At 35.5% G+C, this 15,781-nt stretch overlaps 1 protein-coding gene across 1 annotated transcript; it reads left to right on the top strand.

Annotated features, from left to right (window-relative positions):
- The first annotated feature begins 1,145 nt into the window (after positions 1-1,145).
- Positions 1,146-9,797, top strand: LOC118888306 (occludin-like). Its single transcript, XM_036839289.1, has 2 exons — positions 1,146-1,310; positions 9,133-9,797. The coding sequence occupies exons 1-2, from the start codon at positions 1,146-1,148 to the stop codon at positions 9,571-9,573; spliced, it is 606 nt and encodes a 201-aa protein (XP_036695184.1). The 3' UTR covers positions 9,574-9,797.
- Positions 9,798-15,781: the final 5,984 nt, after the last annotated feature.

Here is a 15,781-nt window from a genome sequence, read left to right as displayed (position 1 = left end):
GTAGTGTAGTCCCAAGGCAGTTGGACATAGGAGTTTATAGCTTATGGAAGTTCAAAGGCTGGACAAATTTAGGGTCATCAGAATATAAATCCTATATAAAACCATTAAAAATTAAGTCACCAAGAATATGAAACTAAATAGAGATAAACAGAAAACGTACAGTATTTAATAAATGGGAAAGAAGAGTGGGAAAACTAAAATAAAGCTGAGAAGGAGCTTCTAATGAGGTATGATGAAAACAAAGAGAATAGCCTGCTCTAGATGAAACCAAGTCACAACAGTGCTTCAACAACAGAAAAGTGATCAACTGTGTTAAATACTGCTGAAAGATCAAATAAAATACAGATGAAAACTGACCATAGATTTGAAAAATATGGAGGTCACTGGGAATCACAATACAAGATTTCAGTGGAGTTATGAGAACAAAATCTAATTAGAGTGTGTTTGGAAGACAATGAGATGTGGAAAATTTGAGAGAGTAAGTGTAGGCAACACTTTTGAATGGAGATTTGCTGCAAATATTTTCATAGAAAAGGAGTAAGATGTGGTAAATTATAAGGGATTTGGGACCTATGGAAATTGTTTTTGTTGTTGGTAGTGTTGTTGTTTAAGATGCGAAATATTTCAACATGTTTGTTGGTTGAGAACCTAGTGTACAGGGATAAATTGACCATGGAGGAAATAAGTTATTTTCAGGAGCAAAGTACATAATTGGAGTAAAGCAGATTGTGTGGGTGCAGATACAGTGAGATGGGTAAATATTTTGGTAGGAGCTTGTGGTAGGCCTCTTCAGATACCTTCTATTTTATCAGTGAAATAACAGGCCAGTTAATCAGTTAAGGTGAGGAGAGGGAAGGCAATATTGGATGTTTGAGAAGAGGAGGTGTGAAATAGTTGCTGGGGCCAGAGGAACAGAGGATAAAAACGGACTTGGAATTAAAGTAGGATCACCTGGAAGTACTGAAATATCACTTCAAATTTTAGTCATAAACTTAAAATGAGACCACACATGGAAGTCTTAAACAAATAAGATGTAAACTACATTTGGAATTACTTGACTTCAGCAAACAGAAGATTTGGTATCAAAGAGCTACCTTCCAGTCATAATATTAAGCCAAAATGGTCAATAAAATATACAGAGGTCAATGGGCACAAAAGGGTCACTAGTTGGGAAATTAGCTCTTGACACGAGCTTACTGCCTTTGGATACAGGGCTGGTGCTGTTGAAGGCAATAGTGATGGTGATGGTGATGATGTTGATGTTTGTGTTTCAGGATATAGGTCCAGGGCCTCCAACCTCCTTCACAGAGGTAGAGAAGATGCAGAGACAAGTTATTATGAGTGTCTCCATTTCATAGCATACAGTTTTTGAGCTTCAAAGATGATAAATTCCATCTATTTGTTCTCCTATTTCCACATTATCCATTCTTCCTCACAAAAGACATTCTATTTGCTTAGCTAAATCCATTACTCATAAAAGAAAGAGGAACACTCTTTTATTTTATTCAGAGATTTACTCTGAAGTGTGAGTGGAAGTGCATATCAAATTTTGTATTAGGCCTTATTTTTATTAGTATCAACTCTGCTGCCTTCACAATGTCACTGAAACCATGCCATGCAGATAAAGCCTCATAATGAGATCAGTTGTCAGCAAACTGCTCTACTTGATATTGTAGGAAGGATTCTGGTGGAACTCTACATGTTGCTTTGCTGATGCAACAAGACTATCCTGATTAGATCTCAGTAAACCAGAAAAATGCTTGCCTTGATGCCATTTCTACATGAGGCACCTATGATAACACTCAGCAGGACTTGTTATTCCTTGGCACTATATATTGTATCTGGTTTTAGCTTTAACACACAGCAGGGAATTTACAGCCAGAGATTTGTTGCAAAAAAGTGGTCAAGAGGAGGGAGACCAAGATAGTAGAGTAGGAGGATGCTGAGCTCACCTCCTCCCTTGAACACATAAGAAATAAATCTACATGTGGAGCAACTCTCATTGAAAACAAACTGGAGACTGGCAGAAAGATTCACACAGAGTTGGGTAGGAAGGGAGGTGAAGCAATCAGGTAGGGACCTGCACTGCTAGCAGGGGAGACAGAAGAGAAGGGACTATCACAGGCTTGGAGATCCACTCTGGGGGATGAGAGGCTGGAGCCAAATATCAGCACACCAGCTCTGGGGTCTGACAACAGGAAGACAAGTCTCCTTAGCTGGTTTGAAAACCAGTGGGACTTAACAGGAAGGCTGTAAGAAACTGAGACTCCACTCATGAAAAGCACACACACACACACACACACACACACACACACACACACACACACACACACACATTTGCTTACTCCCTGGAACAAGAGGAAGAAGATTGAAAATGGCCTGGGGCTCTGGCAAGATTCCTTCAATTGCTCCAACATTCACCCCAGCCCACACCGGGTGCTTGCTCCAGCCCCTCTAGCTCAAGCACAGCTCTCCACTAGGATGAAAGCTGCCTTTGCCAAGGAGAATGTGCACATGGGTGGAATGCAGTCAGCTTGGACCTGGACCTGCATTTGAACACAGTGAAAACAACCATTATCAGAGTACACACAGAGGTGGCAGATAGAGAGCTACCTGAGGATCTGACTGGAGTGCCAGGACCATCCCAGTGGGTGCCCTGGCTTGCACTAGGCATCTGCTTCATCCCTATTGCTCTGGCACTGATTTGTACTAGAGCAGAAGTGCCATTGCTGGGAGGAGAGCACACACTTAGAGGGAGTGGAACTAGCTTGGGCTGGAACTTTAGGGCTTCTGCTATGGCAACATGAACCCAATCCCACTGTTGATAGGGCAGTGATGGCCACTGAACATAGGAGAAACCATGGATTCTACCTGGTTCTGGTTCTAACCCCTCCATATCCAGCCCCACCTCCCACCAAAGTGGTAGATGCTAGCATACAAATGGGGAAGATGTGACCCATGCTCACTTTGGATACAACTCTCCCACCAAAGCCACTGGGCACATGCAGACTGCATAGGAGCAGTCCCCTACAAAGACACACCTTCAAGACAGGGATAGATAATTGTATCACACAATTCCATAGAGACAAAGAAAATTAAACAAAATGGGAAGACAGAGAAATTTGTTTCAAATGAAAGAATACAAAAAAAAAAACCTGAAGAAGTCCCTAATGAAACAGAGATAAATAATTTATTAGATCAGGGGTTCAAAGCATCAGTAATAAAAATACTAACTGAACTTGGGGCAAGAATAGATTAACATAGTGAGAATTTTAGCAAGGAACTATAAAATTCAAATAGAATCAGTCAGAATAGAATACAAAAATTAAAATGAAAAATACACTAGAAGTCATGAGTAGCAGACCAGGTGATACTGAAAAAGGCATAAGTGATCTGGAAGACAGAATAATGGAATTCATCCAATCAGAACAGCAAAAAGAAAAACAAATTAAAAAAATGAAAATAGTGTAAGGGGCCTCTGGGACAATGATAAGGATAATCACATACTTATTATAGGACTTCCAGAAGGAGAAGAGAGAGAGAAAAGAGTTGAAAATTCATTTGATGAAATTATAGCTGAAAACTTTCCAAAGATGAAGAAGGAAATGGATTTCCACATCCAAGAATCACAGAGAGTTCCAAACAAGGTGAACCCCAAAAGAACCACACCAAGACATATCATCATTAGAATGGCAAAAGATAAAAAGAGAATTTTAAAAGCAGCAAGAGAAAAACAAAGAGTTATATACAAGGGAATCCCCATAAGGCTATCAGCTGAATTTTCTGCAGAAACTTTGCATGCCAGTAGGGAGAGGCATAATATATTTAAACTGCTGAAAGAGAAAACCTACAACCTAGAATATTCTACCCAGCAAGGTTATCATTCATAGTTGAAGGAGAGATAAATAACATAGACAAGCAAAAACTAAGAGTTTATCAATACTAAACCAACCCTACAATAGGCATTAAAGGTTCTTCTTTAAGTGGAAAAGAAAAGGGTACAACAAGTAAAGAATTTATGGAAAAGGAAAATCCTACTAACAGAGGTAACTATTTAGTAACGTCTGTGGCTCAATCAATTAAATAAGCTAGTACAAATATGAAAAGACAAAAAATTGTAAAATCAACCATAACTACAATAAACAGTTAAGGGTTAGACAAGGAGATGTTATATATGACATCAAAAACACAAAATGTGGGGTAAGAGAGTAAAAAATGTAGATCTTTTAGAATGTGTTTGAAAGATTATCAGTTTAAAATAAGTTGATATAGTTATAGATCAACATATATGAACCCCGTGGTAATCATAAAAAAAAAAAAAAACTATAATAGATACACAAAAACTAGAGAGAAAGGAAAACAAGCGTACCACCAAAGAAAATCAGCAAACCACAAAGGAAGAAACTAAAAGAAGGAGAGATGAACAGAGAAGAAGAAAAAAAAAACAGAAAACAAATAACTCAATGGTAATGTGCACATGCCTCTCAGTAATCACTTTAAATGTCAATGAACTAAATGCTCCAATCAAAAGATATATGGTGGCTGATTGGATTAAAAAACAAGACCCTTTCATGTGTTTTCTACAAGAGATTCACTTCAGAGCTAAAGACACACACAGACTGAAAGTGAGGGAAAGGAAAAAGATATTTCACGCAAATGGACATGACGAGAAAGCTGGGGTAGCAATACTCATATCAGACAAAGTAGACTTTAAAACAACGTCTATTACAAAAGACAAAGATGGGCACTTTATAATGATATAGGGATAAACTCAAGAAGAAGATACAATATTTGTTAACATAGGCACACCTAATATAGGAGCACCTAAATATATAAAGCAAATATTAACAGACTTAAAGGGAAAATGACAATAATACAATAAAAGTAGGGATTTTAATACCACACTCACATCAATGGACAGATCATCAAGGCAGAAAATTAATAAGGCAGCAGTTGTCTTAAATGACATATTGGACCAGTTGGACTTAATAGATATCTACAGATATTCCATCCAAAAGCAGCAGAATACATGTTTTCAAGTGCACATGGAAAAATCTCCAGGATAGAACACATACTAGGTCACAAACCAAGTCTCAACAAATTTAAGAAGATAGAAATTATATCAAGCGTTTTTTTTTCCTAATCACCATGACATGAAACTAGAAATCAATGATAGGAATAAAAATGGGAAAAACACAAATTTGTGATGAGTAAACAACATGCTACTAAAAAAACCTAATGGGTCAATGAAGAAATCAAAGAAGAAATCAGAAAATACCTTGAGACAAATGAAAATAAAAATACAACTTTATAAAATCTCTTGGATGCAGCAAAAGCATGCTAGGAGGAAGTTTGTAGCTATACAAGCCTAACTCAAGGAGCTGGGAATATCTCAAATAAACACCTAACTTACCATCTAAGTAGAAAAATAAAGGCCAAAGTTAGCAGAAGGAAGGAAATAATAAAAATCACAGAGTAAATAAATGAGATAAAAATAGAAAAGATCAATAAAACCAAGAGCTGTTTTTTTTTTTAATATAAACAAAATTAATAAGCCTTTAGCCAGGATCATTAAGAGAGAAAGAGAAAGGACCCAGATAAACTAAATAAGAAATGAAATAGGAGAAACTACAACTGATATCACAAAGATACAAAAAATAAGAGAATACTATGAACAGTTATATGCCAATAAATTTGACAACCTAGAAGAAATGGATAAACAAGTAGAGACATACAATCTTCCAAGACTGAATCAGGAAGAAAAAGATAAACTGAGAAGACTGATCACTAGTACTGAAATTGAAGCAGTAATCAAAAAACTTCCAGCACGCAAAAGTTCAAGACTGGAGAGCTTCACAGGGGTATTTTACCAGACATACAAAGAAGACCTAATACCCATCCTTCTCAAACTATTCTGAAAAGTTGAAGAAGAGGGAACACTTCCAAATGCATTCTATGATGCCACCATTACCATGATACCAAAACCAGGCAAAGAAACTAAAAAAAAAAGAATATTGCATGTCCTCTACAAACAGTGTCAGTTTTCCTTCTTCCTTTCCAATTGGATTCATTTTATTTATTTTTCCTCTCTGATTGCTGTGGCTAGGAACTCCAAAATTATGTTGAACAAAAGTGGAGAGAGTGGGCATCCTTGTCTTGTTCCTGATCGTGGAGGAAATGCTTTCAGCTTTTCACTGTTAGTATGATGTTAGCTGTGGGTTTGTCATATATGGCCATTATTTTGTTGAGGTATGTTCCCTCTATGCTCACTTTCTGGAGAGTGTTTTTGTTTTTAATCATAATTGGGTGTTGAATTTTATCAAAGGTTTTTTTCTGCATCTATTGAGATCATTATATTGGTTTTTATTCTTCAGTTTGTTAATGTAGTGTATCACATTGCTTGATTTACAGATATTGAAAAATCTCTGCATCCCTGGGATAAATCCCACTTAATCATTGTGTATGATCTTTTTAATGTATTGTTGCATTCTGTTTGCTAGTATTTTGTTGAGGATTTTTGCACCTATGTTCATCAATGATATTGGCCTGTAATTTTCTTTTTTTGTGATATCTTTGTCTGGTTTTGGTATCTGGGTGGTGCTGGCCTCATAGAATGAGTTTGGGAGTCTACCTTCCCCTGCAAATTTTTGGAATAGTTTCAGAAGGATAGATGTTCAGAAAGATAGATTTTCTGCCTATGTTCCTACAGGAAACAGGCAGAACATACTTTGACATAAATTGCAGCAACATTGTTTTGGATCTGTCTCCTAAAGTAAAGGAAATAAAACTAAAAATAATTATATCAGACCTAATTAAACTTAAAAGGTATTTCACAGCAAAGGAAACCATGAACAACATGAAAAAACAACCTACTGAAAGGGAGAAAATATTTCTAAATGATATGACTGATAAAGGATTAATATCCAACCTATATAAACAGCCACTGTGGAAAACAGTATGGAGGTTTCTCAAAAAAACTAAAAATAGAGCTACCATATACCCAGCAATTCTGCTCTTGGGTATATATCCAATAAAAACATAGACACTAATTTGAAAAGATATGTGCACCCTAATGTTCATAGCAGCATTATTTACAATTGCCAAGATATAAAAACAACCTAAGTGTCCATCAACAGATGAATGGATAAAGAAGATGTGATATATATATATATGTTATATAACATATATATGTTATATATATAACAAATGAATATCACTCAGCCATATAAAAGAACAAAATGTTGCCATTTACAGCAACATGGATAGACTTGGAGAGCATTATGCTAAGTAAAATAAGTCAGACAGAGAAAGACAAATACTGTGTGATATCACTTATATGTGGAATCTAAAAAATACAACACAATGATCTAGTGAGTATAAGATAAAGAAGCAGATTCACAGATATAGAGCACAAAGTAGTGGTTACCAGTGGGGGCAGAGAGGCAATTTAGGGCTGGAGGAGTGGTAGACACAAACTATTCGGTGTAAGATATGCTCAAGGAATATTGTACAACACGGGGATTGTAGCCAATATTTTTTTAATAACTGTAAATGGACAACAACCTTTAAAAATTGTATAAAAGTAAAAAAAAATAAGTAAAATAAAATAAACATAAAAAAGAATATGTGGGAAAAATTACAAAAAATTATTACAGGCCAATATCTCTGATAAATATAGATGAAAACAACCTCAAATAATAGTAGCAAACAGAATCCAACAATATGTAAAAAGGATAATACACCATGATCAAGTGGGATTTATTCCAGGCATGCAAGGGTGGTTTAATATCCACAAATCTATCAATGTGGTACACCACAGTAACAAAAGAAGGAATAAAAATCACAAAATCATCTCAATAGATGCCAAAAAAAAACACATTTGACAAAGTTAAACATCCATTTATGATAAAATCTCTTATCAAAGTTTGTGTAGAGGAAACATACCTCAACATATCTCAATATACTAAAGGTTATTCATGAGAAAACCACACCAAACAGTATACTCAATGGTGAAAGGCTAAAATCTTTCCCTCTAAAATCAAAAAAGAGAAAAGGAGCCTACTCTTGCCTCTTCTATTTAACACAATATTAGATGTCTTAGCCACAGCATTTAGAGATGAAAAAAATTAAAGCCATACAAATTAGAAAGAAAAAGTAAAACTGTCACTATTTGCAGATGACATACTACATATAGAAAATCCTAAAGTCTCTACCAAAAAAACTATTGGAAGTAATAAAAAAAAATTCAGTAAAATTGTAGGATACAAGATTAACATACAGATATCTGCTACTTTTCTATACACTAATAATGAGCTATCAGAAAGAGAGAGCAAGAAAAAAATCCCATTTAAGATCACATCTAAAAGAATAAAATAACTAGAAATAAAATTACCAAGGAGATGAAAGACCTATACTCTGAAAACTATAAAAAAATTGATGTAGGAAATTAAGGATGATGATAAAAAGGAATTAAAATGTATTCTGTGTTCATGAATTGCAAGATTTAATATTGCTAAAATGTCCATACTACACAAAGCCATCTAAAGATTTAATGCAATCCGTATCAAAACATCCATGACATTTTCCACAGTACTAAAACAAATAATCAAAAATTATATAGAGCAATAAAAGACCTTGAACACCCAAAGCAAAAGAGAAAAAAGAACAAAGCAGGAAGTATCCCACTCCCTGACTTCAGAATGTACTACAAAGCTACAGTAATCAAAGAATTATTTTACTGGCAGAAAAAGTAGTCACATAGATCAATGGAACAAAATAGAGAGTCCAGAAAAAAATCCATGCACTTATGGTCAATTAAATTATGACAAAGGAGGCAAGAATATACAATGGAGAAAAGACAGTCTATTCAATAAGTGGTGCTGGGAAAAGTGGACACCTATATGTAAAAGAATAAAATTAGTACATTTTCTTAAACCATTCAAGAAAATTAACTCAAAATGGATTAAAGACCTAAATGTAAGACTGGAAAACATAAAACGTCTAGAAGAAATCATAATTAGGACAATCTTTGACATAAATTGTAGCAATATTTCTTTGGATCTGTCTCCTAAGGCAAAGGAACAAAAGAAAAATAAACTGATGTTACCTAATTAAACTTAAAAGGTTTTGCAGAGCAAAAGAATCTGTCATCAAAACAAAAGCACAGGAAAGTCGAGGAGATCAGAGCAAGACCACTATGAAACAGACTACACGACAGGCGGCAAGTCCTGCGATGAGCTGGAGGAGGACTGGATCAGGGAATATCCACCTATCACTTCAGATCAACAAAGACAACTCTACAAGAGGAATTTTGACACTGGCCTGCAGGAATACAAGAGCTTACAAGCAGAGCTTGATGAGATCAATAAAGAACTCTCTCGTCTAGATAAAGAACTGGATGACTATAGAGAAGAGAGTGAAGAGTACATGGCTGCTGCTGATGAATACAATAGACTGAAGCAAGTTAAGGGATCTGCAGATTACAAAAGTAAGAGGAATTATTGCAAGCAGTTGAAGAGCAAATTGTCACACATTAAGAAGATGGTTGGAGATTATGATCGACGGAAAACATAGACAGCAGATGCCACATTGTTAGGTTAAGAAGTATCTGACTGACATCTCTGCAATGTTATCAGGAGTCAAAATGACTTTGGACTCTAACCTGGGAGGCCAAATCTTTGTGATCATTACAGAGTTTTGGTAGTTTTAATATCATCAGTATTGAAGCATTTTATAAATAGCTTTTGATAATCAACTGGGCTGAACACTCCAAGTAAGGATTTTATGCTTTAAACATTGGTTCTTGTATTCAGAACTTTTGTTTCAGGTTTTTAAACCTCTAAGGAATGTCCTGGAGTACACTGTGCTGTGAACTTTCACACCCTAGGCAATCAGGTCTTAATACCTAAGTACGCTCATTGGGTCTTGTAGGGGATAGTTTAATTCTCCCAGAATTCTCCCTTCAGATAACTGTTACTTATAATCATTTATCTTCAGATAAGGAAACTGGGGCCCTGCAATAAAGTCTCTGAAGAAAATAAACTAAAAAAAAAAAACAAAAAAAACAAAAGCACAACTTACTGAATGGAAGAAAATATTTGCGAATGATATGACCAATAAGATGTTAACATCTAAAAATATATACACAGCTCATGCAAATCAATATCAAAAAAAAGTCCAAGTTTTAAAAGAGCAGAAGGCCTGAATAGACATTTTTCCAAAAAGACATGCAGATAGCTAATCGTCACATGGAATAATTCTCACTAATCATCAGAGAACTGTAAATAAAAACCACAATGACCTAGGGGCAGGACAGGAATAAAGCCATAGATGTAGAGAATGGACAGGAGGACATGGGGAGGGAGAAGGGTAAGCTGGGACAAAGTGAGAGAGTGGCATGGACATATATACACTACCAAACATAAAATAGATAGCTAGTAAGAAGTAGCTGCATAGCAGAGGGAGATCAGCTCAGTGCTTTGTGACCACCTAGAGGGGTGGGATAGGGAGGGTGGGAGAGAGACGCAAGGGGGAGGAGATATGGGGATATATGTATATGTATAATTGATTCACTTTGTTATAAAGCAGAAACTAACACACCATTGCAAAGCAATTATACACCAATAAAGATGTTAAAAAAAAACACAATATAACCTCACACCTGTCAGAATGGCTATAGTCAAAACAAAACAAAAAATGAATAAATACAACAAAACAAACAGACTCACAGATATAGGAAAACAAATAAAACCAGTGCTATCCAGGTGGAAGAAGAATTGGGGGAGGGGCAAAATAAGGGTAGAGGATTTTTTTTAAACTTTTTTTAACATCTTTATTGGAGTATAATTGCTTTAAAATGGTGTGTTAGTTTCTGCTTTATAATAAAGTGAATCAGTTATACATATACATATGTCCCTCTTGCGTCTCCCTCCTTCCCACCCTCCCTATCCCACCCCTCTAGGCGGTCACAATTCACCCAGCTGATCTCCCTGTGCTATGCGGCTGCGTCCCCCTAGCTATCTATTTTACATTTGGTAGTGTATATATGTCCATGCCACTCCCTCACTTTGTACCAGTTTACCCTTCCCCCTCCCCGTATACTCAAATCTATTCTTTAGTAGGTCTGCATCTTTAGTCCCATCTTGCGCCTAGGTTCTTCATGACGATTTTTTTTTTTTTTTTAGATTCCATGTATTTGTGTTAGCATACAGTATTTGTTTTTCTCTTTCTGGCTTACTTCACTCTGTATGACAGACTCTAGGTCCATCCACCTCACTACAAATAATTCAATTTCGTTTATTTTTATGGCTGAGTAATATTCCATTGTATATATGTGCCACATCTTCATTATCCATTCATCTGTTGATGGACACTTAGGTTGCTTCCATGTTCTGGCTATTGAAAATAGAGCTGCAATGAACATTTTGGTACATGACTCTTTTTGAATTATGGTTTTCTCAGGGTATATGCCCAGTAATGGGATTGCTGGGTCATACGGTAGTTCTATTTTTAGTTTTTTAAGGAACTTCCATACTGTTCTCCATAGTGGCTGTATCAGTTTATATTCCCACCAACACTGCAAGAAGGTTCCCTTTTCTCCACACTCTCTCAAGCATTTATTGTTTGTAGATATTTTGATGATGGCCATTCTGACCCTTGTGAGATGATATCACATTGTAGTTTTGATTTGAATTTCTCTAATGATTAATGATGTGGAGCATTCTTTCATGTGTTTGTTGGCAATCTGTATACCTTCTTTGGACAAATATCTATTTAGGTCTTCTGCTCATTATTAGACTGGGTTTTTTTTTTATATATTTAGCTGCATGAGCTGCTTGTAAAGTTTGGAGATTAATCCTTTGTCAGTTACTTTATTTGCAAATATTTTATCCCATTCTGAGGGTTGACTTTTCGTCTTGTTTATGGTTTCCTTTGCTGTGCAAAAGCTTTTAAGTTTCATGAGGTCCCATTTGTTTATTTTTGTTTTTATTTCCATTTCTCTAAGAGCTGAGTCAAAAAGAATCTTGCTGTGATTTATATCATAGACAGTTCTACCTATGTTTTCCTCTAAGAGTTTGAGAGTGTCTGGCCTTACATTTAGGTCTTTAATCCATTTTGAGTTTATTTTTGTGTTTTTTGTTAGGGAGTGTTCTAACATCATTCTTTTACATGTAGTTGTCCAGTTTTCCCATCACCACTTATTAAAGAGGCTGTCTTTTCCCCACTGTAAATTCTTGCCTTCTTTATCAAAGATAAGGTGACCATATGTGTGTGGGTTTATCTCTGGGCTTTCTATCCTGTTCCATTGATCTATATTTATGTTTTTGTGCCAGTACAATACTGTCTTGACTACTGTAGCTTTGTAGTATAGTCTGAAGTCTAGGAGCCTGATTCCTCCAGCTCCACTTTTCTTTTTCAAGATTGCTTTGGCTATTCGGGGTCTTTTGTGTTTCCATACAAATTGTAAAATTTTTTGTTCTAGTTCTGTGAAGAATGTCAGTGGTAGTTTGATAGGGATTGCATTGAATCTGTAGATTGCTTTGGGTAGTAGAGTCATTTTCACCATGTTGATTCCTACAATCCAAGAACATGGCATATCTTTCCATCTACTTGAATCATCTTTAATTTCTTTCATCAGTGTCTTATAATTTTCTGCATACAGGTCTTTTGTCTCCTTAGGTAGGTTTATTACTAGATAATTTATTCTTTTTGTTGCAATGGTAAATTGGAGTGTTTTTTTAATTTCACTTTCACATTTTCATCATTATTGTATAGGAATGCAAGAGATTTCTGTGCATTGATTTTGTATCCTGCTACTTTACCAAATTCATTGATTAGCTCTAGTAGTTTTCTGGTAGCATGTTTAGGATTCTCTGTGTATAGTATCATGTCATCTGCAAACAGTGACAGCTTTACTTCTTCTTTTCCGATTTGCATTAATTTTATTTCTTTTTCTTCTCTGATTGCTGTGGCTAAAACTTCCAAAACTATGTTGAATAATAGTGGTGAGAGTGGGCAACCTTGTCTTGTTCCTGATCTTAGTGAAAATGGTTTCAGTGTTTCACCATTGAGGATGATGTTGGCTGTGGGTTGTTCATACATGGACTCTATTAATTTGAGGAAAGTTCTCTCTAAGCCTACTTTCTGGAGCGTTTTTATCATAAATGGTGTTGAATTTTGTTGAAAGCTTTTTCTGCATCTATTGAGATGATCATATGGTTTTTCTCCTTCAATTTGTTAATATGGTGTATCACAGAGCTTGATTTGCATATATTGAACAATCCTTGCATTCCTGGGATAAACCCCACTTGATCATGTTTTATGATCCTTTTAATGTGGTGTTTGATTCTGTTTGCTAGTATTTTGTTGAGGATTTTTGCATCTATGTTCATTAGGGATATTGCCCTGTAGTTTTCTTTCTTTGTGACATCTTTGTCTGATTTTGGTGTCAGGGTGATGGTGGCCTTGTAGAATGAGTTGGCAGTGTTCCTCCCTCTGCTATATTTTGGAAGAGTTTGAGAAGGATAGGTGTTAGCTCTTCTCTAAATATTTGATAGAAGTCGCCTGTGAAGCCATCTGGTCCTGGGCTTTTGTTTGTTGGACGATTTTTAATCGCAGTTTCAATTTCAGTGCTTGTGATTTTTCAGTTCATATTTTCGATTTCTTCCTGGTTCAGTCTTGGCACGTTGTGCATTTCTAAGAATTTGTCCATTTCTTCCAGGTTGTCCATTTTATTGGCATAGAGTTGTTTGTAGTAATAACTCATGATCCTTTGTACTTCTGTAGTGTCAGTTGTTACTTCTCCTTTTTCATTTGTAATTCTACTGATTTCAGTCTTCTCCCTATTTTTATTGTTGAGTCTGGCTAATGTTTTATCAATTTTGTTTATCTTCTCAAAGAACCAGCGTTTAGTTTTGTGATCTTTGTTATCGTTTCCTTCATTTCTTTTTCATTTATTTCTCATCTGATCTTTATGATTTCTTTCCTTCTGCTAACTTTTGGAGTTTTTTGTTCTTCTTTGTCTAATTGCTTTAGGTGCAAGGTTAGGTTGTTTATTTGAGATTTTTTTGTTTCTTTAGGTAGGATTGCATTGCTATAAACTTCCCTCTTAGAACTGTTTTGGTGAATCCCATAGGTTTTGGGTCATCGAGTTTTCATTGTCATTTGTTTCTATGTATTTTTTGATTCCCTCTTTGATTTCTTCAGTGAGCTCTTGGTTATTAAGTAGTGTATTGCTTAGCCTCCATGTGTTTGTATATTTTTACAGATTTTTTTTCCTGTAATTCATATCTAGTCTCATAGAGTTGTGGTCGGAAAAGATACTTAATACAATTTCAATTTTCTTAAATTTACCACGGCTTGATTTGTGAACCAAGATAAGATCTATCCTGGAGAATGTTCCATGAGCACTTGAGAAGAATGTGTATTCTGTTGTTTGGTGATGGAATGTCCTAAAAATATCAATTAAGTCCATCTTGTTTAATGTATCATTTAAAGCCTGTGTTTCCTTATTTATTTTCATTTTGAATGATCTGTCCATTGGTGAAAGTGGGGTGTTAAAGTCCCCTACTATGATTGTGTTACTGTCAATTTCCCCTTTTATGGCTGTTAGTATTTGCCTTATGTATTGAGGTGCTCCTATGTTGGGTGCATAAATATTGACAATTTTTATATCTTCTTCTTGGATTGGTCCCTTGATCATTATGTAGTGTCCTTCTTTGTCTCTTGTAATAATATTTGTTTTAACGTCTATTTTTTCTAATATGAGAATTGCTACTCCAGCTTTCTTTTGATTTCCATTTGCGTGGAATATCTTTTTCCATCCCCTCACTTTCCCTCTGTATGTGTCCCTAGGTCTGAAGTGGATCTCCTGTAGACAGCATACATATGGGTCTTGTTTTTGTATCCATTCATCCAGTCTATGTCTTTTGGTTGGAGCTTTTAATCCATTTACATTTAAGGTAATTATCGATACGTATGTTCCTATTACCATTTTCTTAATTGTATTGGGTTTGTTATTGTAGCTCTTTTCCTTCTCTTGTGTTTCCTGCTTAGAGAAGTTCCTGTAGCATTTGTTGTAAAGCTGGTTTGGCGGTGCTGAATTCTCTTAGCATTTGCTTGTCTGTAAAGGTTTTAATTTCTCCATCAAATCTGAATGAAATCCTGACTGGGTAGCATAATCTTGGTTGTACGTTTTTCTCCTTCATCACATTAAATACGTCCTGCCACTCCCTTCTGGCTTGCAGAGTTTTTTTATGAAAGATCAGCTGTTAACCATATAAGGAATCCCTTGTGTGTTATTTGTTGTTGTTCCCTTGTTGCTTTTAATATTTTTTCTTTGTATTTAATTTTTCATAGTTTGATTACTTTGTGTCTTGGCCTGTTTCTCCTTGGATTTATCCTGTATGGGACTCTCTGTGTTTCCTGGACTTGCTTAACTATTTACTTTCCCATATTAGGGAATTTTTCAACTATTATCACTTCAAATATTTTCTCAGTCCCTTTCTTTTTCTCTTCTTTTTCTGGGACCCCTATAATTCGAATGTTGGTGTGTTTAATGTTGTCCCAGTGGTCTCTGTGAGTGTCCTCAATTCTTTTCATTCTTTTTTCTTTATTCTGCTCTGCAGTAGTTATTTCAACTATTTTATCTTCCAGGTTACTTATCCGTTCTTGTGCCTCAGTTATTCTGCTATTGATCCCTTCCAGAGAGTTTTTAATTTCATTTATTTTGTTGTTCATCACTGTTTGTTTGCTCTTTAGTTCTTCTAGGTCCTTGTTAAAC

This window comes from Balaenoptera musculus, chromosome X (assembly GCF_009873245.2).
Source record: "Balaenoptera musculus isolate JJ_BM4_2016_0621 chromosome X, mBalMus1.pri.v3, whole genome shotgun sequence".
Lineage (NCBI taxonomy): Eukaryota > Metazoa > Chordata > Mammalia > Artiodactyla > Balaenopteridae > Balaenoptera > Balaenoptera musculus.
This window is presented reverse-complemented; position numbering and strand designations above follow the sequence as displayed.